This window comes from Filicampus tigris, chromosome 20 (assembly GCF_054856515.1).
Source record: "Filicampus tigris isolate MCC_2025a chromosome 20, RoL_Ftig_1.0, whole genome shotgun sequence".
In the NCBI taxonomy this organism is placed as follows: domain Eukaryota; kingdom Metazoa; phylum Chordata; class Actinopteri; order Syngnathiformes; family Syngnathidae; genus Filicampus; species Filicampus tigris.
In genome coordinates this window covers 10,477,501-10,505,259 of record NC_141236.1, presented here as the reverse complement: position 1 = coordinate 10,505,259, position 27,759 = coordinate 10,477,501, and the positions used below count along the sequence as shown (strand labels likewise).

Genomic DNA, 27,759 nt, shown 5'->3' with positions numbered 1-27,759 from the left:
CATACGCACAGATTTTTTTTTTTTTTAATTTAATTGAAACAAATGTGTAGAAAAAAACATGACCATTTCAGACATGGTTCTTGTTCATGATGAGGTTTATTGTGCTGATCGGAAGCAAGACATTCAGTATAAACGTGTATGGATTGGAATGCAAGCATTGCATTCACAATATAGGCGACAGACACGCACGTACGGTTATTGTGTTGCGAGAACAGTTTTAGTAGTTTAGGTGTCAATTCAAAGTGGAGTGAAGAAGGCTATACTGGCATATTGCGACAGTCATGGAACATCAGTGATAATGGCTACAGCTATAATAAATGTGAAGTGTCAATTAGTGTAAATGATCCTCATAAAAATAAAGTGTGTTGCCGCTAAGGGAAGTTAGAAGAGAGTTAGCATAATACGTAATTGTCTCATACAATAATACAGCACGCCAGCAGCACACGTAGTAAGTCACAGTATAAACATCGGAATATTGAAGACGACATCATTTCCCTGCAATCCTCGTTTTGAAAACTTTGAGGGTTTTTTTTTTTTTTTTTTTTTTTTTGTATTTCAGTCTAGTCTACTTTTTATTTTACTTTTTTTGTTTGTTTTTGACCAACCCTTGGGACTCTTTTCCCGAAATGACCAACCAGGAAGAAAGAACAAAGGGCAGAACACTCAAAAAACAAGACACATTTTTTAAGTTTTACCAGGCTAAACTACATTTAAATTTTTTTCGCCAACCCCCCAAAAATTCTTCTGCGTCAAAATGTCCGAAAGTGTTCACATTGTTGAGTCATTCCCATTGTGTCCCAGTGTTTCTTGCTTTTAAAGACCCTATAAAGTAAATACAGAGATTTGTTTCTAAATACCTTATACATGTGTGAAGATAATTGCGGAAAGCATATGCAAAGACTCAGAACTCGATTATTTGGGCGCGGCTAAAAGGATCGCTTTAGAGTGCCTCGTTGTCAGCTGTGAGTGCGCGCGCTTGTAAGTGGATATACTTGGGCGGCTCAAACATGCAGTTAGTGTAGTCATAAGAAAGATGCTAGTACAGTAGCGTCCCTTTTCCAGCTCGTAGCAGCGGTATGTAATTGACATGTGAGTAAGGCATGGTTTCTACGCATTCCGCGGACACGCCCACAGCGATTGAGAGTAGGGACAACGGCTTGATTGTTCACAACTTTGAAGCATTGCTTTCTATACTTGAAGATTTTTTTTTAATCATTAAAATTTGTCAGGTGAACAAAACTCTACTGTTTTCACTTTACAGGGACTTTAAAATTAGGCTAAAAAGCTAAATTCTCTTTTCATGGTTCAGCTACATATGTTTTTTAAAAAAAAAAATGTTTTTATATTTTTTTTAATTCAATTGACCGCTCAGTACTGAACCAGTCTTCGGCACCCAATCAACCGAAAGTCATCCACCACCTGCGACTTTGTTTACTCTGTCACATGGCTATGGTGTCACACATTTCAAGCAGTTAACGTCGCTGATGCCATCCGGCCGACACGCCACGATCAAACCGTACTTATCCTGCCTATAAAGCACAAGCACAATATGGATTTTGAACGGAACTGAAATGAGGGATGAAGTTTCAGCGAAATATCTTTCATTGATTGTTGATTTTTTTTTTTTTTAATTATTATACAGTGAACCTCCGGTTGATAATTTGTACCCTTCAGAGAGTTTTTACAAATTAAATTGCTGCCCTTAAAAAATATATATTGAAATCCGCTTCACAGAAATAAAGATATGAAGTGCAGAACATTTGAGTATTTTACAATACTGGGGTGGGTCGAGGTTGAATGTTTGAATGTCATTACCTTTGTTTTATGTTGCAATGCGTTGCAGTGTGTCATTTTTTCCCCCCACGTTTATAAAAAAGCTGATATTGGCCAATTAAATCAGCTGACGGATTATTCGGTCGGGCCCTACTTTCAACCGTGTGTTCCACAAATTTGAATATGTTTTAAAGCATCTGGAATTGGTAAAACTATTTTTAAAAATGTATATCGTCTATATCTGAGATTTTTAAGCTATCGCAGGTGGAACTGGAAGTTATCCTCCACGATAAACTGAGGTTCACTGTATAATGCATCGATCCTTAGAGTTGTTCCTTAAATTCAACTTGCCATAGTTGACATCATATTGACCTCCTTTGCTTCAAGACATGATCAATCAATTCGATTCAATGACTGGATTATAAAGTCCATTCCTAGTTGGAAACTAGTTGTTTATCTTCTCTGTTTTTGAATGATCCGCGACATCAGGCGTGTTGCTCAGCCGCCTTTACTCTGGTATTTTCCTCTTGGAAGGCGGCAGCAGATGCGCCGGCAGCTCGGTGGGCAGCTCGTGTCCCTCCAGCTTGACTTTAATGAGGTGGTTGGCCAGCGCAAACTCCTCGTCGTCCAGCATGCCGTCCTTGTCAATGTCGGCCAGCTTCCAGATCTTCCCCAGCACCGTGTTGGGCAGCTTGGACTTGACCATCTCCCGCTTGGCGTTGGCGCCCGTCACCTTGCCGTTGACGGGCGACAGCGTGTAGAAGATCTCGTCGTAGGCCGGCTTGTCGCGCGCCACCACCCACTCGGCCTCGTCGATGCCCTCGCCGGCGCCCTCTCCGTAGCCGTGGCCGAAAGGGCCGTTGAGCGTGCCGTCAAAGGCGCCGCCCTTGACCACGGGGTTGGGTCGTTGCGTCTCCTCCTGGCGCACCAGCACCATCAGGCCGGCAATGTCGTGGGCCAGCATGTCGTCCACCGCCTCCAGCAGCTTGGACTTGAGGGGCTGGAACTTGGTGAGGTCCTGAGCTTGGAGTTGGTCCTGGAAGTGAGGCAGAAATGTCAAAAGTAGTCAAACTCTGTACTTGTAAAGTGAAAACGCTTCTAAAATGTGCACACCACAGAGAAGAGAAGCCAAATTTGAAAATTAAAAAAAAAAAATCCGAAAGCTAATAACTTCAAAATCATGAAAAAAAATCACACAGAAACACACTATCTTTTAAGTTGGACTTAAAAAAAAAAAAAAAATCTCCCTCCCTGCTCTTCCGTCTTCCTCTCCATGTCGTGTGTGCATTCATGGCGAACAACGAGGCGCTCTAATGCAGCCACGCCCAGCGCAGAGCCCAGATCCCCACTCTGCCCTTCTTTACCACCCTTCTCACATTCCCGCCTTTCTCGGCGGGGTCGTGTGCACACTCACGGCATCGCAGTCCAATACGGGAACTGTACCGTACAGGACAAGAAGGCTCTCCAGCGAGTCATTAAAACTGCACAGCACTTGTGTGGCGTAGCCTTCTCACCACTACGTCATATTTATGACAGCCGTGCCACAAAGGGCTCCGAGCATTATCAGAGACGGTGCACATCCTCAACACACACTTGACACACTTCTTCCATCTGGCTGACGCCACATGCCACCACACTGACTTTTGACTTTACCTCTCGCTAGTTACGCATTTGCGGCGTCGTGTCGTCATCCCTGGAGGCTGAAAAAAGTCTATATTGACAAACTAAGGTCTTAAAGGTACAGATACCTGATTTAATTAAACTGATACTCGAACAATCTATTAAAGCACAGCAACAAAGTATTTGTACTTTGTTACTTCCCACCACAAAAGGTAGTTAAAAAAACACGTTGCGTAACAGTTGCTCTTCCTAGATGCTTACCTGCATCCTCTTTAGATTTGGAAAATCTCCAGGCGATATCTGATGTTCCCTCTCGATGCGCTTGTAGATGTCTCCCAGGCTGGCGATAAGCTCCTTCTTCTTGTTCTCCCTGCCAAACACGGCCGGCATCTCCTTCTTCAGGGAGCTGATGATGTACGCGTGAACCTGCGTGACGGGATTCAAAGATGCAATCAGGACGAGGCGGAAAGCGACAACATAAAAGCTAATTAAACCCAACTACATTTTAAAAAACAGTCAAAGCTAGATAAAAACTAACTTGAATGAAAAATCCCAAACTACTAGCCCTGCTTAGGACGCGGGCTAGGAAGTTAGCATGTCGGCTTGCGAAGTTAGCTCTCAGGTTGATCATTCGATCAGGGAACTTCTGCGTCCTTAGCAACATAAAAGTGTTTCCTCAAAGTCTGTTTCGTGACCTTGAAGCTCGACACAGACTCACGCACATCAGCTGCGAAACAGGAAAAGTGCATTCAAATGTTTCCGACAAGTCGTTGAGTGCCTGTCCTCAGACAGGAAAGGGGAAATCATTAACATGTGATGCCAATTGTTCTAACAGCTGGATGCTGACAGGAGACACTTCGATCCTAAAAATACACAAAATGTACACATGGCACTACTTTTTTTTCTTCTTTTTTTCGTTAGCGAGAGGTCCTTTCGCTCCATGCGGGCACAAGCATTGGGACAGCGAGCTTTACCTTTGCTAACCTCGCCCGCTTGATCAGATCGTTGAGCTTCCTCAGCGCCGCGTTCCGCGGCAGCGACTGGATGTCCTTGAATAAATCCTGCTCCTCGGCCTCGAACAGCTTCCTGTTGTCGGGAATCAGCAGCGGGTGCGACCAAAAGGAGCCGATGTACACGCGAATCACCTGCCGAAAACAAAAAAAAAAAGGAGATTTTTTTCTTTGCTATTTTGCACAGATAGCCTTGCTTCACCGTTACGACTTTAAATAAGAAAAGCGTAAGCGAGCTAGAAATGCAGCGGTGCCGCCAGAAAGCGGCAAAGTGGCCAAACGCTTGTCCGTGTGAAGTTTTAACAGTTTTTTGTTTTTTTTCCACATTTGAATTTAGGTTGTAACTGCAAGTCGCCGTTACTGTCCCGCCTACGGTTGCAGATGTTTTACCTCAGGTGTGTTGACTATTTTTCCCAGTGACCACATGAGCGCACCGTACACTCGCATCAGCTGTTGAGTCTCGATCTGGTCAGCTTTGTTCAACACCACCCTGCGGGCAAAACAAAACAGCAATTGTGGTTTCGTTTGACGCGCAGGTGCAAAGGTCCCGTCTTGAAGTACCTTATTTTATCCTCGTGGTTCTTCAGCGCCTTGATCACCTCGGAAAACTCGTCGGAAATGTCCAGTTTGTGAGCGTCGAAGAGCAGGATGATGCGGTCCACGCGCTCGGCAAACCACTCCAGGACGGCGGCAAAGTCGTAGCCTGTAATACGTTTTTTTTTTTTTAAAAACACGTACATGTGCGTGTACAAAAAATGGATAAAATATTAGCAGACTAAGCCTGACAAACCATGCAAAGTCAAATCAAATTCATTAGAATGTTTAATACAAAGGGACTGCAACCAAGTGTCAGCTGAGTAGTAGTCGTTGCAGTAGCAGCAGTAGCGGCAGCGACCTTTTTAATGTTAAGGTGCGGCTTCTTGCGCAAAACCGTCAGGAGATGACTCGATGGTTTGCTCAAGAACGTGAATTTGGTGGAGCAAATCTGTACATGGTATTGCAATTTCATTTTTTTTTTTTTTTTTTTTTTTTGAACAAAAATGTGTCCTTGCAACACATGTGACAAGATTCTGAAAAACCAGAGCGAGAAATGAGTCCACAAATTCCTCAAAGCCTAAAAGAGTATCATATTGTTAACCACTGTTTTTTTTTTTTAGCAGCATGTTGCCATCTTACAGCCGATACCTCCATAAGGACATCTACGGAGGCAGCTATAGCCTGATAACGCCTCCTCTGGACACACGTAGAGTGTACACATACACCAGCAGGGGTGCGTCGACACGAAACAAATAGTAAGACAAATAGAGAGACGGACAGGAGTGTAAAATGAAACATGGACAGAAATTGTATGCGTGAGAAACAGTGGGCGAATGTGCAAACGGGAGAAATAGTGGCGTCCGAGGTTATCCGGCTTCTTTTGTCCGTGTTGGCCGTTGGTATGGCAATGCCGCCGTTAAGCGTCGGGAATGCCGCTCGGTGGCGCCACAGCAGCAGACTGAAAAGGATTCCGTGGATTGCTGTTTGCCTTTATGTCTCTGTGATGCGGTCGTGGTATGTGTAACGTTGGGTTGCTAGCTGAATCCCCCAAAAATCTTTGACACCAAAGCAACAATGCGGAATGACTTGGATTACGATTATGCGTTGTTGTTAGCCTCGGCGCTAATGTTACTCCTCGGATTTTGAACACTAAAATCGAGGATGGCACTTCATGATCATTTAAAAAAAAACTTGATTTTCAACTGACAGGAGACATTCATTCAAGCGCATCTCGTCCACGTAGGCTCATTAGATTAGCATCTTTAGCATCTTCCACAATAAAATAATAGACAATATTTCAAGTGAATTCTATTAGCATGTACATTAGCTTAGCATTTGTAGCTTCATACCAGGTGTTGTGTGAGACAAAATGTAAAACATGAACAAGTTGTGCTCGCTTGCGTTTTGTTTGGATCATATTGTGTGTGCGTGCGAGAATGCGAGAACGCAAGCACGTGCCCAATCAAAGCTCATTTTGGCCGCTACTTCCTGTTCTTTGAAACCAAAAGGGACATAATCCTCCTGAAATGCTGACATTGTTGGATTCGACGGGACTGGTCGGGTGTTGGGTCGCTGAACGGGTTTGGTGAATGTGCGCAATTATACACACGCGCACGAGCATCAACAGCCGGAGGTCAAGGGTCACGATAGTGTGTTTTACCTCGACTGATTCTCTGTTTCTCTCCTGACAGGATCCCCGGGGTGTCAATCACACTGATGCTCTCCAACACTGGGTTAGTCAGCTGGGCGCACACAAATCTGCGCACGCACACACACGCACACACGATCAAGACGGTCAAGACAAACCCAGCAATCGGCTGTGCAAATGTACAGTAAATGCATGACCTGCATGTTCCCTTTGAGAGAGAACACGAGCCTTGAAATTGTTATGAACCACATTGAAAAAAGGGGATGCGCTTTTTGTCCGGTAAGGAGATCCCAAGTAAACACAAAACATGCTCCAAGAAAAACAGCGCCCTCTGTTTCGCGCGCACACAAAAATCTCTTCAATTCTCTCTTTGCAATTTAAAGGGAGGACGACGCAAGGACGACATGAGAATTTTTCCAGTTTCGTTTCGCTTTGGCATGGCCGACATACGTCTGCGACACACAGGACACCTTCAGGTGGAACAAAGACCAACCGGTGAGCGCAAGGAAATTCAATCGCCGAGGAATGTAGCGCCGCGCTGCGGATTCTCACTTGGGCTCGCTTGCCACTTTGCATACTTAGCGGGGCCAAGCGCAAACCTGTTGAGGAAGGCGTTCCCGAAGGCGTTGAGCTTCCTGAAGGGCTTCTTGGGGTCCACCACGAGGGCGTTGCCGGGGATCACGCCCTCCGTGTCGCCGTGCATCACCGCGATGAAGGAATCCGTGGTGGGCTCGGGGCCGATGCGCATGCCGGGAAAATCCTGCTCCAGCAGGTAGCTGTGGGACAAGTGAGGCATTCAGTGACCAGATGCGGACAGATAAGATGAGGACAGAGTTGAAAAGCGACGAAAGCAGTGCAATGGAAAATGGCAAACGACAGCATTGAGCTAGCATTCCTTCACAACTGATAGGAATTCCATTTTTTAATTTGAAATGCATACAGAGCCGCACGTGTTGAATGTCCTTTTATAGGCCGACATTTCATTTGTCATACTTTGTAAATTTCAGACTTTCCCCCGTCAACCTTGGGGCAGATGGCTGGACACGGCTTTAGCGGCTACAACGGCTTAATGCCCGGCCGATCCTCCCAACGTGAGCTTAGGCGCTTTTAGAGCGACAACAAGGTGACCTTTGAGAACATCATTTTCCTTGGTGGCACCTGACAAACCAGTCTGAGTCATTATTAAACCACAAACCGTGGCGGTGCCTGAGTCAGTAGCACCGGGGAATTCAGAGCGGCACCAATTTAGCCAGATTGATCTACTGTTTGCAACGTGAGCGTTTGGAGTTAGGACTTTGTCACGTGCGCGTTGGTGAGTGGTACAAAATGTCAAAAGCAGGAATCTCAATCTTGTCAAGATTTGAAATGACTCTCGAGCCATTTGTTACTATGGCGACATTGCTGTACTTGAACCTTTCTATTGGCCAACACTGCAAGGCGTTCTCCACTAAAATGTGACTGTATTTTAAAAAAAAAAAAACCTGCATATTAAGAGAAAATATTTATGATGACTTGTTCAATACTAGTCGAGCAGGACATGTATTTGATGTAAATAAGCATTATGACTTATGGAACTGACATCTTGGACATTTTTGGCAATCAAGTCATACACATTTGAGAAGTTGTTTTTTTTAGGGAGGGGGTGGGTGGGGGCGGAATGATCTTACCATGTTGTGTCTTGTAAACACAGGCCGGCACGTGACTTACAGCCCTTGAAGGCGACTATTCATTTTCCTGTCGGTGTTTTAAGTGTTAACAGATGTAAGTATGGCTTCCACACCCATCCCTCCACTTTTTTTTTTAACATCCCTACAATGAACACACATGCACTATAGATACACGTATACACGCACACACCTTGCTGAGGAGCAAGCAGTGCCTGGTGGAGCCATCTCTGCTAACAGGTTGTGCAATTCCCGCGTACATCCGCGTACCGGTGTTTGATAGCACCTCATGCAACACACGTATTCTCCTTTTGTGTTTCGCGACATATTCTATCTTTAAAATCACATTTAAAAAAACAACAACATTTTGGTCTGGAAACTATAACAATCACATTTGGCGAAGGTATTCAAGAATTAGAATGAGTTATTCCGGTTTAAATATTGAAATGAATCATTCATGAAGTATGACTGCAGGCGGGTCTGACCGAAGGTTACTGAGCATTTTGGACATTCCTCGTCGTCGTGTTAAAATGTCACCGGTCAGTGGTCCGGCTGCTGACTGGGGAAGTGGGCGGGTTGGGGTGGCCACAGTTGTCATCAGCAAATGACTGATGAAGAGGCAAAGAGAGGAAGAGGGAGATGGGACGTCTGCAGGAAGTTGCTAAAGAGCATCCTCGCTGGCTTCAAAGGACTAATTAAACGGTGTGTCAGAGGCATTCATGATCTTAATTCATACTGTAATTACAGTCTTGCTAATGGCAGTCTTGGTTAAAAAAAATCTCAGCAGAAAAGGAGAGAACATAATGAAATTCGAACCCCTAACCTGGTCCTAACCACTCTTCCACTGTGCTGCCCTAGTTTACATTAATGTCATTGAAAACATGCCGCTTAATAAGGAAACCAAAATGTTGTGTTTTCACACTTTCGCTCATTTTAAATGGCCACGGCGGAGGGGGAACAGTCAGTTGGGTGTGTCTTCATCTAATGACCTTTTAATGTCTCCATTTGATCCAAATTGTGTATGTGTTGTGTTCTTCTCACCGTATGAAGCTGGTCTTGCCTGTGGAGTACTGGCCCACCAGCAGCACCATGGGCTTGTTGTCAAAGTCAGCATCCTCCAATGCCGGCGAGTGGAACTCGTGGAACTTGTAGCTCTCTTCCAGCGGCAGCAGCTTGGTCTTGTAGAGCTTCTTCAGACCGTCGCTGACCGTCTGGAAGACCTCGGGCTCCTTCTTCCTGCGGTCGTCGCCTCCCAGCCAGCTGAACATGACGGCTGCGCTTCTTTTTGCTGCTGCTTTTTCTTCTGCTGAGTGGTTCTTGCGGTCTTCAGGCTGGTGAGTCCTAGATCTTTAAGGGCGCACAGAGGGTGGATGGCTTCTTCAAATATAAGCCATCATTTGAAACTGTCAAAAATAAAGTTAGCACAAGGGTGTCCAACTGGGGCCACTAAGCACAACACAACTACAGATGTCTATTCTGTGTGTTGCTTTGCAAAAGAAAATCAATTTGAATGACAAATACCTGGAATAGAATACAAAGTAGAGAAATGTATGTTCCAAATAAATGTTGGGTGTGGTTATAAGATGATAATTTGATGCTTTTAAAAGAGGAAAAAAGTCAATACCCAAGCTGTCAAGATGGTTTGTGTTATGCCAATTACAGATGACACTCTAATTGCATTCTCTTCATCCGGGTTCTTCCAGCGTCTTGCAAGCCCGTGATGTTCCGAATAGGACAAAAACAGCTTTGTCTAGCCGATTTGATACAATATATTGCAATATTGTCCCAAAAAATTATAGCGTCCCAGCGCAATAATGCAGCTACGGGGACGTGGGCGAGCACAGGAATCCCATCAATGATGCGCTGAGCTGACGCGATGCTGTCAATCGCTGTGATCCGTCCTTCCACCACCACCGTTAGCTGTCAAAACACGCTCATAAAAGTGGATTTGTGTCGTTTGTAATTAGAAATTAAAGTCAACCAACGATAACGAGGTGAGCTTTAGTGTTTCGGAGTGGAATGGGGCTGCAGCCGGTCACTCTCTCTCTCCTCCTACGGAGCTCGTATTTAAATGCCGACTCGCTGGGAAACCCGAGCCCACCGGAAGTGGCACACAGGCGGCCTTGTGGCCCCGCCCAGTGATGCAGCAGCCCAAGCGCCCAAGCCAGACCGTGTGGAGCCCAGAAATCTTGCGCCACCTACAGGCGGAAAGCGGTAGGCGAGGAAACAGCGCTGCTGTCTGTGCAAAAGAAATACGTACTTAAGTAGGAACGCGCCGTCAACCACCGCTAATACACCACTAAAGTCATCATTACAGACTTAATATTTGTATGGCAAGCACATCTAAAGCCATATATAAACAAAACAATCACAAAACACTAAATTCGGAGGGACGTGCACATTCTGTCGCTCAACCACACTAACACAGTAGCAAAGTCATAATTACAGTAAACACTATTCAAGACCATAAATGTAAAACAATTAATAAAAAACAGTAATTAATAATTATAGCAGTAACTAGGTGTGCCACGCAGTAGTAAAATCATAGTAAAAAAATAGTTATCGGTATATAAAAACACGTCTAGGCCATAAATATAGAACAAACCAAAAAGAAATAGTCACAAGTAATTACGGCTTTAACTGGGCATGCCTTCTTGTGTTAATACTGCTACTAGTTTATTGCTTGCTGTTTGGAACTTGGAAAAAACTGTCATAAACCAAAAGCCTTCTTTATATAAGGAATATTTTTGAAGTAGAGGAACCACTTGTGTTACAAATAAATTATTAATATTTTGGGAAATTCCAAAATATATCAAAGCTGCACAGGTGATACTGCACATTTTCCATATTTTGAAACAGCCTTTAATCATACAAACACTATGAGGTTAGGACACTTTGAATCAACTGGGTGGAGTGAGTTTAGTGCCAAAATACCTCAGTGACTTCCTTATCACTACTTATTGCTTTTGGATAAAAAAACCATTAAAAAAAGAAGCAAAAAACCTTTAATGAATACTAGTTGGACAAGCAAACAATGAGCCAATTATTCTTGAAAGGTACATGAGGACAGCAGATAAGCTTTTATTCTGTCGTCCGTGTAGTCAAAAAAGGAAGATGACGCAGCAGAAAAAAGCCGTCTGGGGACTGTAATTGGTGCTGTTGTGGAACGCCACACATAGTTTGGCTATAAGATAACAACAAGGGCGTGCTATGCTACGAAAACTTTCCGGCCAAATTGATTGCTGACACTCAGGCAGTTATAAACTCCATTATCTTTACATGAATGAGAATGAGCAGGCTGATGCAAACAAAAGCAAGTTACAATTCAACTTTGTCCAGATATGAATAAAGAGGGAATATCATATAACCAGAACAGAGGTGTAAAATGTAACTTTCCAACTTGAATTATCCCACCCTGTTCTGTCCACGACTACTTTATACACCATGTGGAGCTGTTGCAATTATTCAAAATAGGCAACTCAAAATCAATTACAAAAAAGAAGCGCCGCAGGAATCATTTTTCCACAAGGTCTAATGTTACTGCAGTTGCATGCACCTTTCTGTGAAGAATAAGTTGGCGTGGTATCGACAAGACAGGAAAAAAAGAGTGGGTAAATGTCCAGTTTTGGTTCATTTCACACTTAAAGCGGAAGTCAACGGAAATGTTTTTTTTTCAAGAATATGTTCTATGCAAGCCCACTAATTGAAACAGGGCATTCTGATCAATTTTGCGTTTGTGGAACATAAATTACGCAACAAAATGCACTCGTTTTTAGTCATCTCTGGGGGAGGCCATTTTGTTTTCCGTCGACTGAAATTGACATCACAACTGTTCATACCGATCAATCACGGCTCAGAATCAGAAAACAGGTCAGCCGTGATTGGTCGTTGTGAGCAGTTGTGATGTCATTTTCAGTCGACAGAAGACAAAATGGCCGCCCCCAGAGATGGCTAAAAACGAGTGCATTTTGCTGCTTAATTTATGTTCCACAAACGCAAAATTAATCAGAATGCTGTGTTTCAACTAGTGGGCCTGCTGGGAACATATTCTTGAAAAAGATATGTATGGGTTGACTTCCGCTTTAAATAAGATAAAGTGCAACGTGTACCACAACAGCACGCCTACAATCGCCAACACAGATAGATACCTTAGCGATGCTAGCCATTTCAATATGGCCTACCATCGCTATAACGTAGCGTAGCGCACCAGCAAGTGTTCAAGGATAGACACAGCCGCTGATGCACTCTCAATCGCTTGATTGAACAAACGGAAAGAAAACAAACACGCATTATGCGCATTCATTCTCGAGCAGCCGATGGCCACAACTCACGGCGGTCGGCAGGTTAGCCGGTGAACAACCAGGCAACTCGACAAGGTCATTCGCTAACGCCCACGTCACTCACCAGGCCCGCCTTTTATAGCCATACAAATACAGATAGTACCGTAGAATGTGAGGATGGCGACAAGTCCAAGTGGACAAAAATAAGTGACATTTGGCTTTCATGACCAAAAACATCATCCAAATTACTTGAACAATCAATGGTCCATTCTAAAAATATTGAATATCTGCAACCCTAACACCCCGCATCTAATTACCCGCTTGCCGGGAGCCAACGTAGGTTAATTGCCGAGTAAAAGGTTTCCGTTATAGCCGCGATGCCCCAATTCTGCAAAAAAATCCACGTGAAGCGGGCACTTCAAAGTCTAAGAACGTCATCATGCAACAGGTTCATGTGTGAGGGCCGTGCTACTCATTCATGATGACCAAGTCCCATTTTCTTACAATGTCATCCACTTCCCAGCCTGCAGTAGCCCCCTGCAGAGGCCCTGCCTCTTCCCCTGACGCTTGCCCGACTGTCACTTTCTCCAACCTCAGATCACCCTTTGCCACCTGCTTTCCGCTTGCTTCCCCCTCGTCCTGGCTCGATGCCATCTCCAGCCCTGGCATCAGCAGTTCCCGCTTTTCAGGGTCCCATTCGACGCAGAGCGGTCCTCCCTCCTCATCTTGCTCCGCTCCGGCCGGCATGAGCACGCTATAGCTCTCGGCGTCGTCCCCATGTTTCCAGTATGGGCTCCCAGTCAGCTCCTTCCCCTCCGTCACGGGCATTCTTAGGCCGTTTGGAACTGTATTGGCCAAATACATCGTTGGAAAGTCCGCCTGACTTTGGGTGACACGTTGTCGGGGGAAGGAGTGCTGAGTGTCATTCTTAATGCGCAACTCTTTCGGGCGGGCGTGGCACTGTCCACCGGCATCCTTGGTAGCCACTCCGACCTCGCCGTAGCTCAACGAGTCATCGCGAGGTTGTTCGGGCTCCGGTGGCAGCCGTGGACACCGGTCGGCACTGGAACCTGCGCAGTCTGACGCGTTCTTGCCGTCGTCGTCCGAGGGACGGTGGCTTTTCAAGGGGGCGATGGTCTCGGGCGGCGAGGTTACGTTGGGTTGAAGGCGCAAAGAAGCCACATCCTTAAAGGCAAAAAGACGGCGGTATGAGAAGATAGAGCCACCGATTTTCAAAAATGTTTAAGGTAATCATCGGCTAGGCATGTATAGCGCCAAGAGAGGATGTCATAGATGAACAAATGGCCAAGGCTCAAGTTGTGACACAGAAACATTGTACAAAGTAGGGAGCGATCTGCCTTCTTTACTCAAGACAGACTTTTATAGCAAGTGTGTCAACGGCAGTTGGCCTTGTCATTACCATGACGAGGTTACGGGGTATTTTCTGTCCATTCCCCATCAGGTAGTGATAGAGAATGTAGCCGACCACTAGAAGAACACAGATGCACAGTGACGGAGCCACAACGGCAGCAACCACCATCCGCACCTGGTCGGTGACGGGATCTGGGGGAAATAATGTGCACGTCACACAGCAATAGTTTTAGACGCACGCTCTTCAAAGAAAGAAACACGATTAGTTTGTACCTTTGCCCGTGGTGATGCAGTGCATCTCGGATTGGTGGCAATTGTAGTGCAGGGAGAGGAATCTGGCCTTGGCCGAGAAGCAGTATTCCGTCTCGAAATCCATCAGTCTGTATTTGTACGGGCTGGATGTGACGGGGAAGTGGTGCTGTCAAGTAGCAATGTGAGTTTTTGTTGTTGATAAAAGAAGCTTTTAAGGGCAGTACCCGTGAGGTGCGTCGGAAAAAAAAAAAAAAAAAAAAAATCCAAGACTGGTGTCATAAAAGATATTTCAAACCCAAACTATGAGGTTGTCTCCCTCCTTCAATGTTTTCACCATGTGATGGAACTAATGGAACCAGACTTGCTTGGAAGAGTCATCACCGATGATGCGTCTCGGATCTTCAAGTACGTCCCGGAGACCGAACATCAGAGCCTTCAGCGGAAGAGTCTGACGTCCAAAGTCAAAGTCATGTTGATCACATTCGTCGTGAAGGGCACAAAACGTGAAGGGAAGAATTACTTGTACTTCTTGAAACTTTGGATTTGAAATCAATCTTTTGTGACACCAGCTCTCGAACTTCTTGAATACACCTTGTAATCCTTTCGACGGCCACTCACCACTCGCCCTTGGCGGGTGTTATGGACCGATAGGTTGTAGGTCATCTGCGGATAGAGTCGTGCCATGGAAATGGCCGGGGCGCGGTCGTCCGGCTGATATCTGATTGGACCTGACACGTATATGTCGGCGTTGTTGTCCTTCACTTCAACCAACACCTGAGGTTTCCCAAAGCTTGCTGTCGACGAAGGATACGTAGTATTGGGTCTTGCACAATATAAATAAACACAATGACAAAAATAATCCAGAGTCACAACACACAGGCACATAAACGTGCAATGTGTGATTCATGCAATCAGTCCTCTGTCACACAAAAATAAATAAATAAATAAAACATTGAGTGTCACTTACTGTCAGCCTTTGGAACAAAGCGCATGTGCGTCACGACCCACTCTGAAAGGCTTGAGCCCACCGCGCGCACTCGCCCGTAGTAGCCCTGTTCCGCATCCCACGTTTCGCGGCTGAGATCGCACCACGTCCTCTTTGTCCGTTTGCACCATGGCACCGGCCTCCAGTTCACCCGCGTGCTTCCCTCCACGCTGTCGCCGTAGCTGCGGAGAAGAGGTGATGAATGATGAAGGCAAATTGGTTCGTTTACTTTGTGAATGTAGAGTATGTAAAGGATTAAAGTTGCTTACAAGGCGAACTGCACGGTGTAACGGGTGCCGTCCGGAGTTTCATTTCCTGGGAGCCATTGAAGCACGTTTCTCAGGTTCAGAGAGAAGAATGTGACATTAACAGGCCTCGGAGGAACGGATGGGCCTGTCGTGGTGGAAACAATGTTTAAATGGGCATTGGGCTTAATTGTGAGCTCACAATCATCATTTTGTACTTGGAGTATTTCCGCCACTATTTTGGGGTTCAAGAAAAGCAAAAATGTACAGTAATACAAAAATCTAGGTCTATATATACAGTCAACTTTACACACATCTCACACCCTGCATTTCCAAACATCAATTTGGATAATGACAGTACACCGCATCCCATTCAACAAAGGAAGTAAACACTTAAGTCTCAAACTTGTCTTCCTCTGAAATCGAAAACGAATTGAATTAAATTAAATACAGTAGCGTGTTGCGTTCAATGACCAGCATTATTTATTGTAAAGCAAAGTGTTTCTAAGCGTAATTAAGGTTACATAAAAGAAAGCTGACGGGACCCACGTGCCCGCACGCATACCTGTACAGGACTCCAAAACCACGAAGAATAAAAAACAAAACACAGTCTTCATGACTCATGAGTAAAACGAGCGCTCGTTTCCATCAAGGTGCCTGTCGGTGGTTCTTCACCTGCCGCCGATTTCGGCCGCATTGGAAAACGTGCAGTGAAGTCGCAACAAAAGTGGAAAGAAGACAAGTGACTTGATTGTGGAACGATGCCGTCTTAAATAAAATACTCGCACAAAAAAAAAAGCACGTTACCTGAAGAATGTGACCTCACTGGTTTGCGCGCAATGAGTGTCCACGCATGCGCGAAAGAAAGCCACCCATCACTACTCTTATTTATTTATATATATATATATATATAAAACATCATAGTCTATCAGCAGAGTGTTGTATTTAGGTAAATAAAATAATGGGAGAAAATATGAAGACCTTGGGCAAATACGACGGCCGAGTCAACATAAGCAAGTCAAAACAAAGCAAAAGTAATTTGACTTTTAGTGGTATACAAACGACACCAAAAGGGAACAGACTAAAATAGCCGCTCCTTTATAGTAACAAATTAAACGCAGTATTATTATAGACTTAATTTAAATACAGTAGTGTTCTTCAAAAGAGGTCGGAACCTTATACGTCCGTGTATGTAGTTTGACCTCGGACCGTTTTAGCTGTAGCGCCCGCCTCCCTCGCTTGTGCGCTTTTGTTAGCATCCGAGTTAACCTCGGGAGAGGCGAAAACTGGCCGATTTATGTGACTTTTTGCAACAAAGGGAGGCGCTTTCTGCTGCAAACATGGCGCTAACGATGGAAACGCAGCTTCAGAGCATCTTTGAGGATGTTGTGGTAATATTGCTCGTTTAGCATCTTTACGCGTGTGCGCCAGGCACCGGTGATGTTCTTATACACACACACACACACATTCATTCTATTGTTGGTAGACCTGTTTCAATTTGTCACCATTTATCGGTTACCAATGTTCAATTTCACCAACGACACTTTCCTTAGAAGACAATATTAATATTGTGCATATTAGCATAGCAGTAATTCTAAAACTGTTATTTAGCGACATATTATTATTGTTGTTTGTTACAGTACTGCCTCATTGCAGGTGTCTCCAGTAATATGCGTGGATTCTTATCTACTGAACATGAGTAAATCAAGTGTTACATAACTATGTTGCCTTAAAAGATGAGCATTGTTACATGCTTTGTGTAATATTTATGGGTTCTCTCATTCCTTGCCTGACTGTTATGTCATTTTGTGGGTCAATTTTCTCAGAAAACGGAGATGGTGGAGGAGGCCTTTGCCGGGTAATGTCGCTCTCTCCCTCACGCATTTCATTTTTCAGAATACATCTCTCCATACATGTATAAAACAACAAAGGCTTTGAACAATCAAAATGTAAACACATACTGTGTTTTTTTTTTGTCTTCTTCCCAGAGCAAATGGCTCTTGTGTATAACATTTATGCAATTCAAGGAGGGCACAAGGGAGTAGAGGGGGGAATTAATCAAGAGGCCACTCTAAGAGGGCAGTCACCAGTTGCCAATGCCTGACGTATAGTATGAGTGTAGGGTATGCTCAAAACAATGCTTTAGTGACACGCTGTCTTTTCAGGATGTGCATGGACAGTCCAGAGGATGAAAGGACAAAGTTGGTCAGTTGTCTTGGAGCCTTCCGGCAATACTGGGGAACTCTGCCTCAGGTTTGCACACACACACACGCATAATGCATATGACTTCAGAATCAGATCAATCACCTTCTTGTCTTCCCGCAGGAGTCTCATGAGCAGTGTGTGCAGTGGATTGTGCGATTCACACATAGCCAGCACAGTCCCAAAAGAATATCCTTCCTCTACGACTGTCTAGCCATGGCTGTCGAGACTAATCTCTTGCCCCCAAGGTGCACACAGACAAACATACATGGATTTGCATGATAAAAGTAACATCCAAATCAATAATTTTTAATGTTCTGTTTTTTATTTTTTTGAAATAATGCTCACCTTTTTAACGACACTATCTGGTGTTCATTCAACACGATGTATTTGTGTGTCAGGATGGTTTGCGCCGCTCTGATCAGCTCGGACAACTTGGAGTGGGAAAGGACTCAACTGTGGGCCCTGACCTTTGGACTCATCCGAAAGATCATCGGAGGGGTAGACTACAAGGTTTGTAAATGCGCAAACCTCTTTTTATCCTTGTGTGGAATTTTGAAAAATAAAATGTTTCAATTATTAAAGGTAGAATCAATTTTTTTTTGTCCTAGTTATTAAATCAATTCAGTATTTGTGAGGGTGCTCCTAATATTTTGTCATCCGAGACATTTCACGATGGAGCTTTTCCATGCGACAGCTCAGCATCTCACCTCATCTTCTTCTTCTTCTTCTAATTGTTGTTGGCATTTCAGGGCGTTCGAGACCTGCTGAAGGCCGTGCTGGATAAAATCCAGACCATTCCCATCACTGTCAGCTCAGCCATCGTGCGGCAGCTGCTGACAGCCAGAGAGGTGTGCGCCCCCCACATATGGTCTTCTTCCGGTTAACATTGCGTTTCCTTAGCAAAAGAATGTGATGGAAATGATGGATGATGTGTTCCAGGTGGTCAAGTACATCTTGGACAGGAACGCCTGCCTACTGCCTGCTTACTTTGCCATCACAGAGATCCGAAAACTGTACCCGGAGGGGCAGCTGTCGCACTGGGTGATTGTGTACCTTGTGCCGTGCCCATTTCCGCAAAGTGTTTTTCTAAACGCGCCTCTTGTGCTCGTAGCTTCTCGGCAGCCTGATATCCGACTTTGTGGACAGTTTTCGACCCACTGCCAGAATCAACTCCATCTGTGGTAAGAAAATCGTCACTTTAAATAGGAAGGTAGATAGAAAGATGGAGCTAAAATGATGTGGCCCGCCACAGGTCGCTGTAGCCTGTTGCCGGTGGTGAACAACAGTGGCGCCATCTGCAACTCCTGGAAGCTGGACCCCACCACGCTCCGCTTCCCACTCAAAGGCATGCTGCCCTTCGATAAGGTACGTCCCCGCGCGCGCAGGCGAGCAGCACTGTACTAATGTTTTTTCTTTTTTGCTTTTGCTTTTGCTTTTGCTTGCGCAGGACCTGTTTGAGCCGCAGACAGGCCTGCTGCGCTATGTGCTGGAGCAGCCCTACTCAAGGGAAATGGTGTGCAACATGTTGGGACTCAGCAAACAGGTAGCGTTGCCCACAGTTACCCGTCCTGCTCTCAGTGTCCCGACTTCGGCTTAATCGAACCAAATTCGGGTAGGATAGTTTTCGCACAGACGTACTCCTCTTTTGTTGTCACGCTTTTCCTGTCTTCCTTTCCTTGCTTTTTCCAATTTGCAGCCTCAGTGTTTCCCCACACATGAAAAATGAAATGAAATTATGACCCTTTTATGTGTAATATTACGATTTTCTCAATGTAAGATTAACACTTTTCACTGAAATATTATTACTATAAGGACTTTTTTTCTTACTATAATATTCTGACTTTACTTCTTGTAAAATGACACTTTTCTTTACCCAAATATGTATTTTCCCCAAAATGATTAATTTGTTGTTGTGAAATTTTAAGCTAGGCTTTATTCCAATATAAATATTACGTTTTTTTCCCCCCAACCTAGATATATATATATATTTTTTACCCTAATATTATGACAATGTAATTGTAAAATAATGACTTCTTTTTTCCTCCCTGCGTATGACTTTATTCTCATCGAATGAGAACTTTTTACTGTGATATGGGTCAGGATGCCACGTTGGATTCGCTATAACGCTCATTTTAGATGGTCGCACAACAAAAAGGTGAGCCTTTGCATGGGAAACACTGACGTTGACTTGTTTCTCTCCTTTGACGGTCTTCTCCTCCCGTCTGCAAACAAACCTGCAACCGTACATGCCTAGCGAGCCCGTTTTGACCCACATTGCGCTGGTGCTTGCTTGACCTGTCCATGCAGTCGCAGCACAAGTGTCCAAATGTGAACAATTAGGCCCTCCTTTACTCCGCCCCGCCCTCCCCGCTCGCATGCTTTTCCTTTTTTTAATTGGCGGCCAACAACCTCCTCGCTCGTGAGTCACCACTCTTCTCTTTCTCTGTGTGTCTCCCTCTTTTCTTTTGTTTCCTCCCTCTATCTGTTTCTCTCCTGCGCTCATCTCGGTAAGACTCTGAACATTGCTCAGGTATGTCCTCCTTGCTCCTCCTTCCTCCTAATCGTCGGCGAATGCGCCCCACCGGGCTATATTTATTTATTTTTTTGCGGACTCAACTCGGCCACGTTCTCGCCTCGGCCCCTCCGTCCTTTTGACGTCCCTCCGTCGTTCCGCTCGGCAGCAAAAGCAGCGCTGTCCCGTGTTGGAGGAGCAGCTGGTGGACCTGGTGGTGTACGCCATGGAGCGCTCTGAGACCGAGGAGCACTTTGACGCCGACGTGGGCGGCACCAGCCAGCTGCTGTGGCAGCACCTCTCGTCGCAGCTCATCTTCTTTGTCCTGTTCCAGTTCGCCAGCTTCCCTCACATGGTGCTCTCGCTGCACCAGAAGGTGAGCCAGGATTTTCCCCACCAAGCGCCGCGCTTTGGGGCACATATCAGAAGTATTTGTCGTGTCCTCCAGCTTGCAGGAAGGGGGCTTATCAAAGGGAGGGACCACCTGATGTGGGTCCTGCTGCAGTTCATATCAGGAAGCATCCAGAAGAACGCCTTGGGCGACTTCCTGCCTGTCATGAAGCTATTTGACCTGCTGTATCCCGAAAAAGAGGTCCGTTGTTTTTTTTTTTTGGGTGACGGACGTGATCCATCGGTTGCCTTATCATCAATTCACACATGGGAATATTCTCTCCTCGGCGTTTCCCAGTGCATTCCCGTTCCGGACATTAACAAGCCGCAGTCCACCCACGCCTTCGCCATGACCTGCATCTGGATCCACCTCAACCGCAAGGCTCAAGGCGACTCCAACCTGCAAATTCCCATCCCGCACTCTCTCAAACTGCACCATGAGTAAGCAAATTTGATGTGAATTTTGATGCAGTGGAAGGTCGACACAATACAAATTATGCAATACAATTTTTTGATTTGAATGCCCAAAGGCAAATCCAAATAAATTTGAGTATATTAATGGACTCTTTTCTTAAAGCGACACTGTCCTATGTCAGTTTTTGTTGATTATGGCGGCGCCCTGTGGACAAAAGCGGTAGTGTTCATGGATGACTACAGACTACATTTAGTGTGGAGAGGCTGAAATCCCAAGGATTTGGGCAATTTTAATTTAAACGAGGTCTCTAAATGATTCGATTATCAAAAATAATTTTTGATTAATTTGATAATGCACCAGTTGCCGATTAATCGTCTCACCGCTGCCCCACTGTAAATTCAGATCTTACCCTGACACATTTCCGCTACTTTGCATCTTTCAGGTTCTTGCAGCAGTCATTGCGCAATAAATCTCTGGGCATGTCGGACTACAAAATCGCGCTGCTGTGCAACGCCTACAGCACCAACTCGGACTGCTTCGGAGTGCCGATGGGCGCCCTGGTGGAGACCATCTACGGCAATCAGTCCATGAGGATCAACCTGCCGGGCACCAACTGCATGGCGCTGGGCTCCTTCACGCCGCTGCCCATGAACCTGCTGGACTCGGTCACCGTGCACGCCAAGATGAGGTGCGTCACGCCATTTGGACACCCCGCAAAAAAGCAAATCCTTCGCGGCGCTCGGGTGGTTCGCTCTCACTCGTCCACGTGCAGTCTCATCCACAGCATCGCCACGCGGGTCATCAAGCTGGCGCACGCCAAGTCCAGCCTTGCCCTGGCGCCCGCTTTGGTGGAGACGTACAGCCGGCTGTTGGTCTACATGGAGATCGAGTCGCTGGGCATCAAAGGCTTCATCAGTGAGTTTCACAGACTGATAATGACATCATAACTGCTAGCAACGGCCAATCACGGGCTCAGATTCAGAAAAAAAGGTCAGCTGTGATTGGTCGTTGTAAGCAGTTGTGATGTCATTTTCAGAAGACAAAATGGCCGCCACCAGAGATGGCCAAAAACGAGTGCATTTTATATTCCTACAAACGCAATATTAATCAGAATGCCGTGTTTCAACTAGTGGGCCTGCTAAGAACATCTTCTAGGAAAAAAAATATGTTTGGGTTGACTTCCGCTTTAAATATCCAAATATTGCATTTTACCTCATAATTGCATGAAATTAACGGCAATTTTCTATTCTTCCAATTTCTAGCTCCTGATTGTAAAATGGCCACAAAGCTGTCACGAGTACCACTAACTTCAAATGAGGCTGGGCATCGGCCTGATACCTGGAATTTGATTTCCTTTTGGCCCAAACATTGCATTGTTGAACAACACATTCTTTAGTAGTTGCTCAGACGTTGTTATTAAAAATGTGTAATCATTCATATGTTCAAGTCGGCCCCCATAAATCATTTGGCTCATTTGTAGCGTCGTATTAGCGTTGGCCTTGCCTTTGTGTGTTCAGGCCAGCTGCTGCCCAACGTGTTCAAGTCCCACGCGTGGGGAATCCTCCACACTCTGCTGGAGATGTTCAGCTACCGCATGCACCACATCCAGCCGCACTACCGCGTCCAGTTGCTCAGTCACCTGCACAGCCTGGCTGCCGTGCCGCAGACCAACCAGAACCAGCTGCATCTCTGGTAAGCTCCCCCCCCCCCCCCCCCCCCCCAAAAAAAAAAAAATACCGTGGAACCTCCATTTCAAACAAGTTCTTCAATTTGACGGACAGTCTGTTTTATTAACGGATGAGTGAGCCCTTCCCCGACCACGAGTTTGTTAAATGGAGCTTCCGCTTGCTCGTAGCGTGGAGAGCACGGCCCTGCGCTTGATCACGGCGCTGGGCAGCTCGGAGGTGCAGCCGCAGTTCACCCGCTTCCTCAACGACCCCAAGACGGTTCTGTCGGTGGAATCGGAGGAGCTGAATCGAGCGCTCATCCTCACCCTGGCCAGAGCCACGCACGTCACGGGTATTCCTCCAAGTCACAGGCGTCAAGCGTGAAAACCCCCGTGTCCCTCTGCCATTCTAATCAGGCCCCCCCCCCCCCCCGCCCCCGTGCGTGCAGATTTCTTCACAGGCTCGGACTCCATCCACGGCACGTGGTGCAAGGACATCCTCCAGACCATCATGAACTTCACCCCCCACAACTGGGCCGCGCACACGCTCTCCTGCTTCCCGGCGCCGCTGCAGGTGCGGGCTCGGGCCGGGATGGCACGTCGCCGCGCTTCGCCGCTTTGACCCCGTCCGTCTTTGCCCCCCCCCCCCCCCACCCCCCCAGGCCTTCTTCAAGCAGAACAACGTTCCTCAGGAGCCGCGCTTCAACCTGAAGAAGAACGTGGAGGAGGAGTACCGCAAGTGGAAGTCCATGACCAACGAAGAGGACATCATCACGCACTTCTCCATGCAGGGCTCGCCGCCGTTCTTCCTCTGCCTGCTGTGGAAAATGCTGCTGGAGACCGACCACATCAACCAGATTGGCTACAAGTCAGTACGACCGCATGTGCTGTGGAGAGAGAAAGTCGACACGCCCCTGTTCGGATGACAGGTTTTTGTGATGTGTATATATATTAAAAAAAAAAACACAAAAAAAAAAACACAGCTCATGATCAAGCATTTCTGAAGCTTTTCCACCATTTATTTGACCTCCCATAATTTCCTGTGAATGATACGCAATTTTGTTTAATGCATTTCCCCCCACCCCCAAAAAAGAATCAAAATCCAGAGGGGGCAGTATTTTACAAGGGTCCAGTGAAAAAAATGAAACTCTGTATAGGGGTTTACCAGTGCTTAAACGGAAGTCAATCCAAACATATTTTTTGAAGAATATGTTCCTAGCAGGCCCACTAGTTGAAACATGGCATTCTGATTAATTTTGCATTTGTGGAGTGAGTGTTAATCCACTCGTTTTTAGCAATCTCTGGGGGCGGCCATTTTGTCTTCTGTGGACTGAAAATGACATCACAACTGCTCACAACGACCAATCACGGCTCAGATTGAGAAAACAGGTCAGCCGCGATTGGTCTTTGTAAGCAGTTGTGATGTCATTTTCAGTCGACAGAAGTTGAAATGGCCGCCCCGGACATGGCTAAAAACAAGTGCGTTTTGCTGCTTAATTTATATTCATTAATTTATATTCCACAAAAGCAATTAATCAGAAAGCCATGTTTCAACTAGTGGGCCTGCTAGGAACATATTCTTAAAAATATGTTTGGCTCGCCTTCCGCTTTAAGTGCAAGTTAAGTCCGTGTGGTTGTGGATCAGTTAGCCACATTAGCCCGCTAGCATTAATAACAGCCGTTCACAGCACTTATGTGCACGAAGGGCATGTTAGCTATTTATCATATTGTACAGTCACCCAACATTGTCAAGATTGTTTGTCAAGATTATTTCATCTGTATAAGGTTCCAGTTTCACTTACTAAATGAACATTTCCTGTGAATTTTTTGAGTTGCTGCAGCATGTCTTCCCTCATTGAGATTTCCCATTGAGTTTTTTGTGGGGTTTTTTTTTCCTCCCTTCCACAGCGTCCTAGAGCGAATCGGGGCTCGTGCTCTCGTGGCCCACATGCGCACGTTCGCCGACTTCCTGGTCTACGAGTTCTCCACGTCGCCCGGCGGCCCGCAGCTCAACAAGTGCATCGAGATCCTCAACGACATGGTGTGGAAATACAACATCGTCACGCTGGACCGAGTCATCCTGTGTCTGGTGAGCAGCCGGCGCTTCCGAGCACCCCGTTCCCACGGCGACCCGCCGCTCACGCTCCGCCTTTGTCCCGACGCGGCCCGCCAGGCCATGCGGAGCCACGAGCGCAACGAGGCGCAGGTGTGCTACTTCATCATCCAGCTGCTGTTGCTCAAGTCGGACGACTTCCGCAACAGGGTCAACGACTTTGTCAAGGAGAACGCGCCCGAGCACTGGCTGCAAAGCGACTGGCACAACAAGCACATGAGCTACCACAAGGTGCGCACGCGCGGCGCAGCACACTTGCTGCATCTTGGAGCAAATCCATGCATTTATTTATTTATTAATTTTTTTTTGCAAACCCTCACCCTATTTTGAAGCCCTAACACAAAAAAACTAGCCCTAGTTTGGAACAATAATTTGAAACCCTAGCCCTGTTTTGAAACCCTAATTTGACAGATAAACCCTAGTTTGGAACCTTACATTGAAACTGAAACCCAAGTTCAACACCCAAGTTAAAACCCTATCCCCAGTTTGAAACCCTAACCCTGGTTTAAAACCTTACTTTGAAAGCCTAATTTGAAACCCTAACTCGTAGTTTGAACGGCTAAAGTCTAATCCCCTACTGCGAAACCCTAACCGTATTTCGAAACACTACTTCTAAACCCTAAGCCTCACGTGGAACCCAACTTCTATCGTCTAATTTGTTGTGTCGCCGCGCCAGAAATACCCGGAGAAGCTTTACTTTGAGGGCGTGGCGGAGCAGCTCAGCCCGCCCATGCAGGTGCAGCACCAGTACATGCCCATCTACTTCGGCAACGTGTGCCTGCGCTTCCTGCCCGTCTTCGACATCGTCATCCACCGCTTCCTGGAGCTCATCCCCGTCTCCAAGTCGCTGGAGACCTTGCTGGACCACCTGGGCGGCCTCTACAAGTTCCACGGTCGCTAGCCCGCAACGTCAAATTTATTTATTTTTATTTTTTTGGGGGGCAATCTCATAACCGTGACGTTTGCTTGTTCGTGCGCGCAGACCGGCCGGTGACTTACCTGTACAACACCTTGCACTACTACGAGCGCCACCTGAGGGACAGAACCAGCCTGAAGAGGAAGCTGGTGCACGCCATCATGTTGTCACTCAAGGTAGGCCGAGCAGTACTTCCAGAAACACCCCAAGCCCCATTTTCGCCCAAAGATCGCCAGGGTGCACTTTGGAACTTTTCGACCTTGACCTGGCCTGCACGTTGGCGTATTGTAAGCGCAGACCGTCGGCAAGGCCGCACAATCGAAAACAGCGCAACAAAAAAATGAATTTGAGGACTATTGTGGGTGGCCTTGATTAAATGGGTGCCGTCGCAAGGGCCGACTGGCAGCTTGACTTTGGCCCAAGTGCCAGCTCAAAATCTAACAAAATAACAAATCGAGTCAGATAATTAAAAAAAAAAAAAAAGAAGGGAAAACTAATCAAATGAAAATACTTAGTGTCAGTTAAATTCGTTAAATATAAAAGATATAAAGCCTTTAAATGAACAGAAAATGTATCACCTCACAAATTAAAAGTAGTGTATTTGAAATGTGGATATTGTCTGATTAATGTCCAAACTTGAAAATGTTCCATTGGTTCAGTTCATTGACAATAAATACATTACATGTGATCCTAATGATCAATTCAATGACGGGCCGCTGCGGTCACAAAGCAAAGCCAAAGACGAAGGAGAATTGGCGCCACCTTGTGTTAATCTTTATAATCCAACTCCTAATTTGAGTTTGACAGCAGAAGTAACTTGCCCATTTGTTGATGGGTCAGGACAACCGAACGCCCGGCTGGTGCCTGAGCGAGACCTACCTGAAGTTTGGCATGAACCAAAGAGACGACAACGTTTGGACGCCCGACGACACCTACTACTGCAAGCTGATTGGACGCCTGGTGGACAATATCCTTCGCTTTGCCCTCCCCTTTCATCAAACACACGTGCAGCCCCCAGGGCCTCTTTTAAGCCATTTTTTTTTTTTTTTTTTTGAATGAAATTGAAGACGACAAGACTCTGTTTCCACTTTAGCGGCTTGTGTTGCGCGTCCTTAACTGCAGCCCACCCATGGCGGGCAAGTCGCCCGGCCCGTTCCCCAATTGCGACTGGAGGTTCAACGAGTTCCCCAACCCGGCGGCTCACGCCCTGCACGTCACCTGCGTGGAGCTGATGGCCCTCGCCGTGCCCGGCAAGGACGTGGGCAACGCTCTCCTCAACGTCGTCCTCAAGAGGTGAGAGAGACACTCCCGAAAAGTTAACCTGAATACTGCTAGATCTGATGACGTTTTCCAAGTACTCTTTAGTTTACAAAATACTCCCTAAAAGATACTTAAATTATTTTAAATATGGGAAAAACACTCCCTAAAAGTTAACCTAAATAGTAAATACTCTTAAATCTGTAAAATACTCCCTGAATGTCCCTAAAGACTCTTCAATCTAGAAACTACCGGTACTCCCTAAAAGTGAACTCAATAGTAAATACTCTTAAATCTATCAAAATACTCCCTAAAAGTAACCTAAATGCTGTTAAATCTATGAAATACTACATAAAAGTTACCTGAATACTCCCTAAAAGTAACTCCTAGATGAACTCAAATACCTCTTAGTAGTTACTGAAATTCTCATCCAAATATAGGAAAATAAACACTCTATTTGAATAATGATTTAAAGTGTATTGCGGATAAAAATGAAATACTAATTGTACCTGACGAAATGTGTTAAAACAAACATTCCTAAATGATTATTGAACTTGCAAGTTAAATATGACTGTACTCTATTTTTTTTTTTTTAGCCACTTGAGCATGCCGCACCTTTTGGAGCTTGAATTCAGCAATTTGTTGGCATACCACTAGAGGGAGCCTCAGTGCGCTGTTGTTGTGTTTCAGTCAACCTCTGGTCCCCCGCGAGAACATCACAGCCTGGATGAACGCCATCGGCCTGGTCATCACCGCGTTGCCGGTAGGTTCCGCCGCTCGGCGACCCGATTTCGCCGGACGTGGAGTCACGCGGTGCCACCTCCCGCCAGGAACCGTACTGGATCGTGCTGCACGACCGCATCGTGACGGTGATGGGCTCGCCGGCGCTGACGTCGGAGA

At 45.9% G+C, this 27,759-nt stretch overlaps 3 protein-coding genes across 9 annotated transcripts in view; 1 reads left to right on the top strand and 2 right to left on the bottom strand.

The window, feature by feature from the left end:
* Window positions 1–77: 77 nt before the first annotated feature.
* LOC147128273 (EH domain-containing protein 3) lies at window positions 78–12,031 on the bottom strand. Of its 3 annotated transcripts, none has more exons than XM_086017959.1 (9): window positions 9,877–12,031; window positions 9,294–9,629; window positions 7,188–7,364; window positions 6,601–6,698; window positions 4,965–5,106; window positions 4,794–4,893; window positions 4,368–4,538; window positions 3,655–3,819; window positions 78–2,809 (listed from the first exon to the last, which is right to left on the bottom strand). In XM_086017959.1, exons 2-9 carry the CDS (start codon window positions 9,518–9,520, stop codon window positions 2,282–2,284), a joined length of 1,608 nt encoding a protein of 535 aa, XP_085874085.1. In that variant the 5' UTR covers window positions 9,521–9,629; window positions 9,877–12,031; the 3' UTR covers window positions 78–2,281. The 3 variants fall into 3 exon arrangements, with proteins under 3 accessions (XP_085874085.1, XP_085874083.1, XP_085874084.1); XM_086017957.1 differs by having other exon boundaries at window positions 9,294–9,599; XM_086017958.1 differs by having other exon boundaries at window positions 9,294–12,031.
* The window catches only part of med23 (mediator complex subunit 23), a 19,895-nt gene continuing 1,507 nt past the window's right edge, over window positions 9,372–27,759 (top strand). Inside the window, exons 1-28 of one of the 4 annotated variants that reach the window (XM_086017952.1) lie at window positions 16,565–16,776; window positions 17,212–17,243; window positions 17,551–17,638; window positions 17,711–17,835; window positions 17,989–18,100; window positions 18,340–18,438; window positions 18,530–18,631; window positions 18,702–18,771; window positions 18,843–18,955; window positions 19,038–19,133; window positions 20,103–20,120; window positions 20,272–20,478; window positions 20,551–20,694; window positions 20,791–20,933; window positions 21,350–21,595; window positions 21,680–21,822; window positions 22,425–22,599; window positions 22,763–22,926; window positions 23,023–23,147; window positions 23,236–23,441; window positions 24,482–24,662; window positions 24,747–24,917; window positions 25,363–25,579; window positions 25,669–25,778; window positions 26,443–26,569; window positions 26,730–26,895; window positions 27,550–27,622; window positions 27,690–27,759. The exon at window positions 27,690–27,759 is cut by the window's right edge and continues 145 nt beyond it. In XM_086017952.1, coding sequence (XP_085874078.1) covers window positions 16,726–16,776; window positions 17,212–17,243; window positions 17,551–17,638; window positions 17,711–17,835; window positions 17,989–18,100; window positions 18,340–18,438; window positions 18,530–18,631; window positions 18,702–18,771; window positions 18,843–18,955; window positions 19,038–19,133; window positions 20,103–20,120; window positions 20,272–20,478; window positions 20,551–20,694; window positions 20,791–20,933; window positions 21,350–21,595; window positions 21,680–21,822; window positions 22,425–22,599; window positions 22,763–22,926; window positions 23,023–23,147; window positions 23,236–23,441; window positions 24,482–24,662; window positions 24,747–24,917; window positions 25,363–25,579; window positions 25,669–25,778; window positions 26,443–26,569; window positions 26,730–26,895; window positions 27,550–27,622; window positions 27,690–27,759 — 3,574 coding nt within the window. In that variant the 5' untranslated portion in view covers window positions 16,565–16,725. The other 3 variants (XM_086017953.1, XM_086017955.1, XM_086017956.1) reach the window with 3 other exon arrangements.
* il20ra (interleukin 20 receptor, alpha) lies at window positions 12,228–16,241 on the bottom strand. 2 transcript variants are annotated; one of them, XM_086017961.1, is made up of 8 exons: window positions 16,193–16,241; window positions 15,951–16,060; window positions 15,410–15,533; window positions 15,123–15,322; window positions 14,774–14,949; window positions 14,177–14,321; window positions 13,953–14,095; window positions 12,228–13,717 (listed from the first exon to the last, which is right to left on the bottom strand). In XM_086017961.1, exons 2-8 carry the CDS (start codon window positions 16,000–16,002, stop codon window positions 13,001–13,003), a joined length of 1,557 nt encoding a protein of 518 aa, XP_085874087.1. In that variant the 5' UTR covers window positions 16,003–16,060; window positions 16,193–16,241; the 3' UTR covers window positions 12,228–13,000. The 2 variants fall into 2 exon arrangements, with proteins under 2 accessions (XP_085874087.1, XP_085874086.1); XM_086017960.1 differs by lacking the exon at window positions 16,193–16,241 and having other exon boundaries at window positions 15,951–16,177.

What these genes read in the sequence shown, in the direction of transcription:
- LOC147128273 (XM_086017958.1), bottom strand. Translation starts at nt 9,520, where the DNA reads ATGTTCAGCTGGCTGGGAGGCGACGACCGCAGGAAGAAGGAGCCCGAG. An exon ending in AGCGGGCGAGGTTAGCAAAG is followed by an intron (nt 3,820 to 4,367) that starts GTAAAGCTCGCT and finishes CCCGTCACGCAG; the next exon opens with GTTCACGCGTACATCATCAG. An exon ending in CAAATCTAAAGAGGATGCAG is followed by an intron (nt 2,810 to 3,654) that starts GTAAGCATCTAG and finishes CCTCACTTCCAG; the next exon opens with GACCAACTCCAAGCTCAGGA.
- il20ra (XM_086017961.1), bottom strand. Translation starts at nt 16,002, where the DNA reads ATGAAGACTGTGTTTTGTTTTTTATTCTTCGTGGTTTTGGAGTCCTGT. An exon ending in TACACCGTGCAGTTCGCCTT is followed by an intron (nt 15,323 to 15,409) that starts GTAAGCAACTTT and finishes TCTTCTCCGCAG; the next exon opens with CTACGGCGACAGCGTGGAGG. An exon ending in TACCCCGTAACCTCGTCATG is followed by an intron (nt 13,718 to 13,952) that starts GTAATGACAAGG and finishes TTTGCCTTTAAG; the next exon opens with GATGTGGCTTCTTTGCGCCT.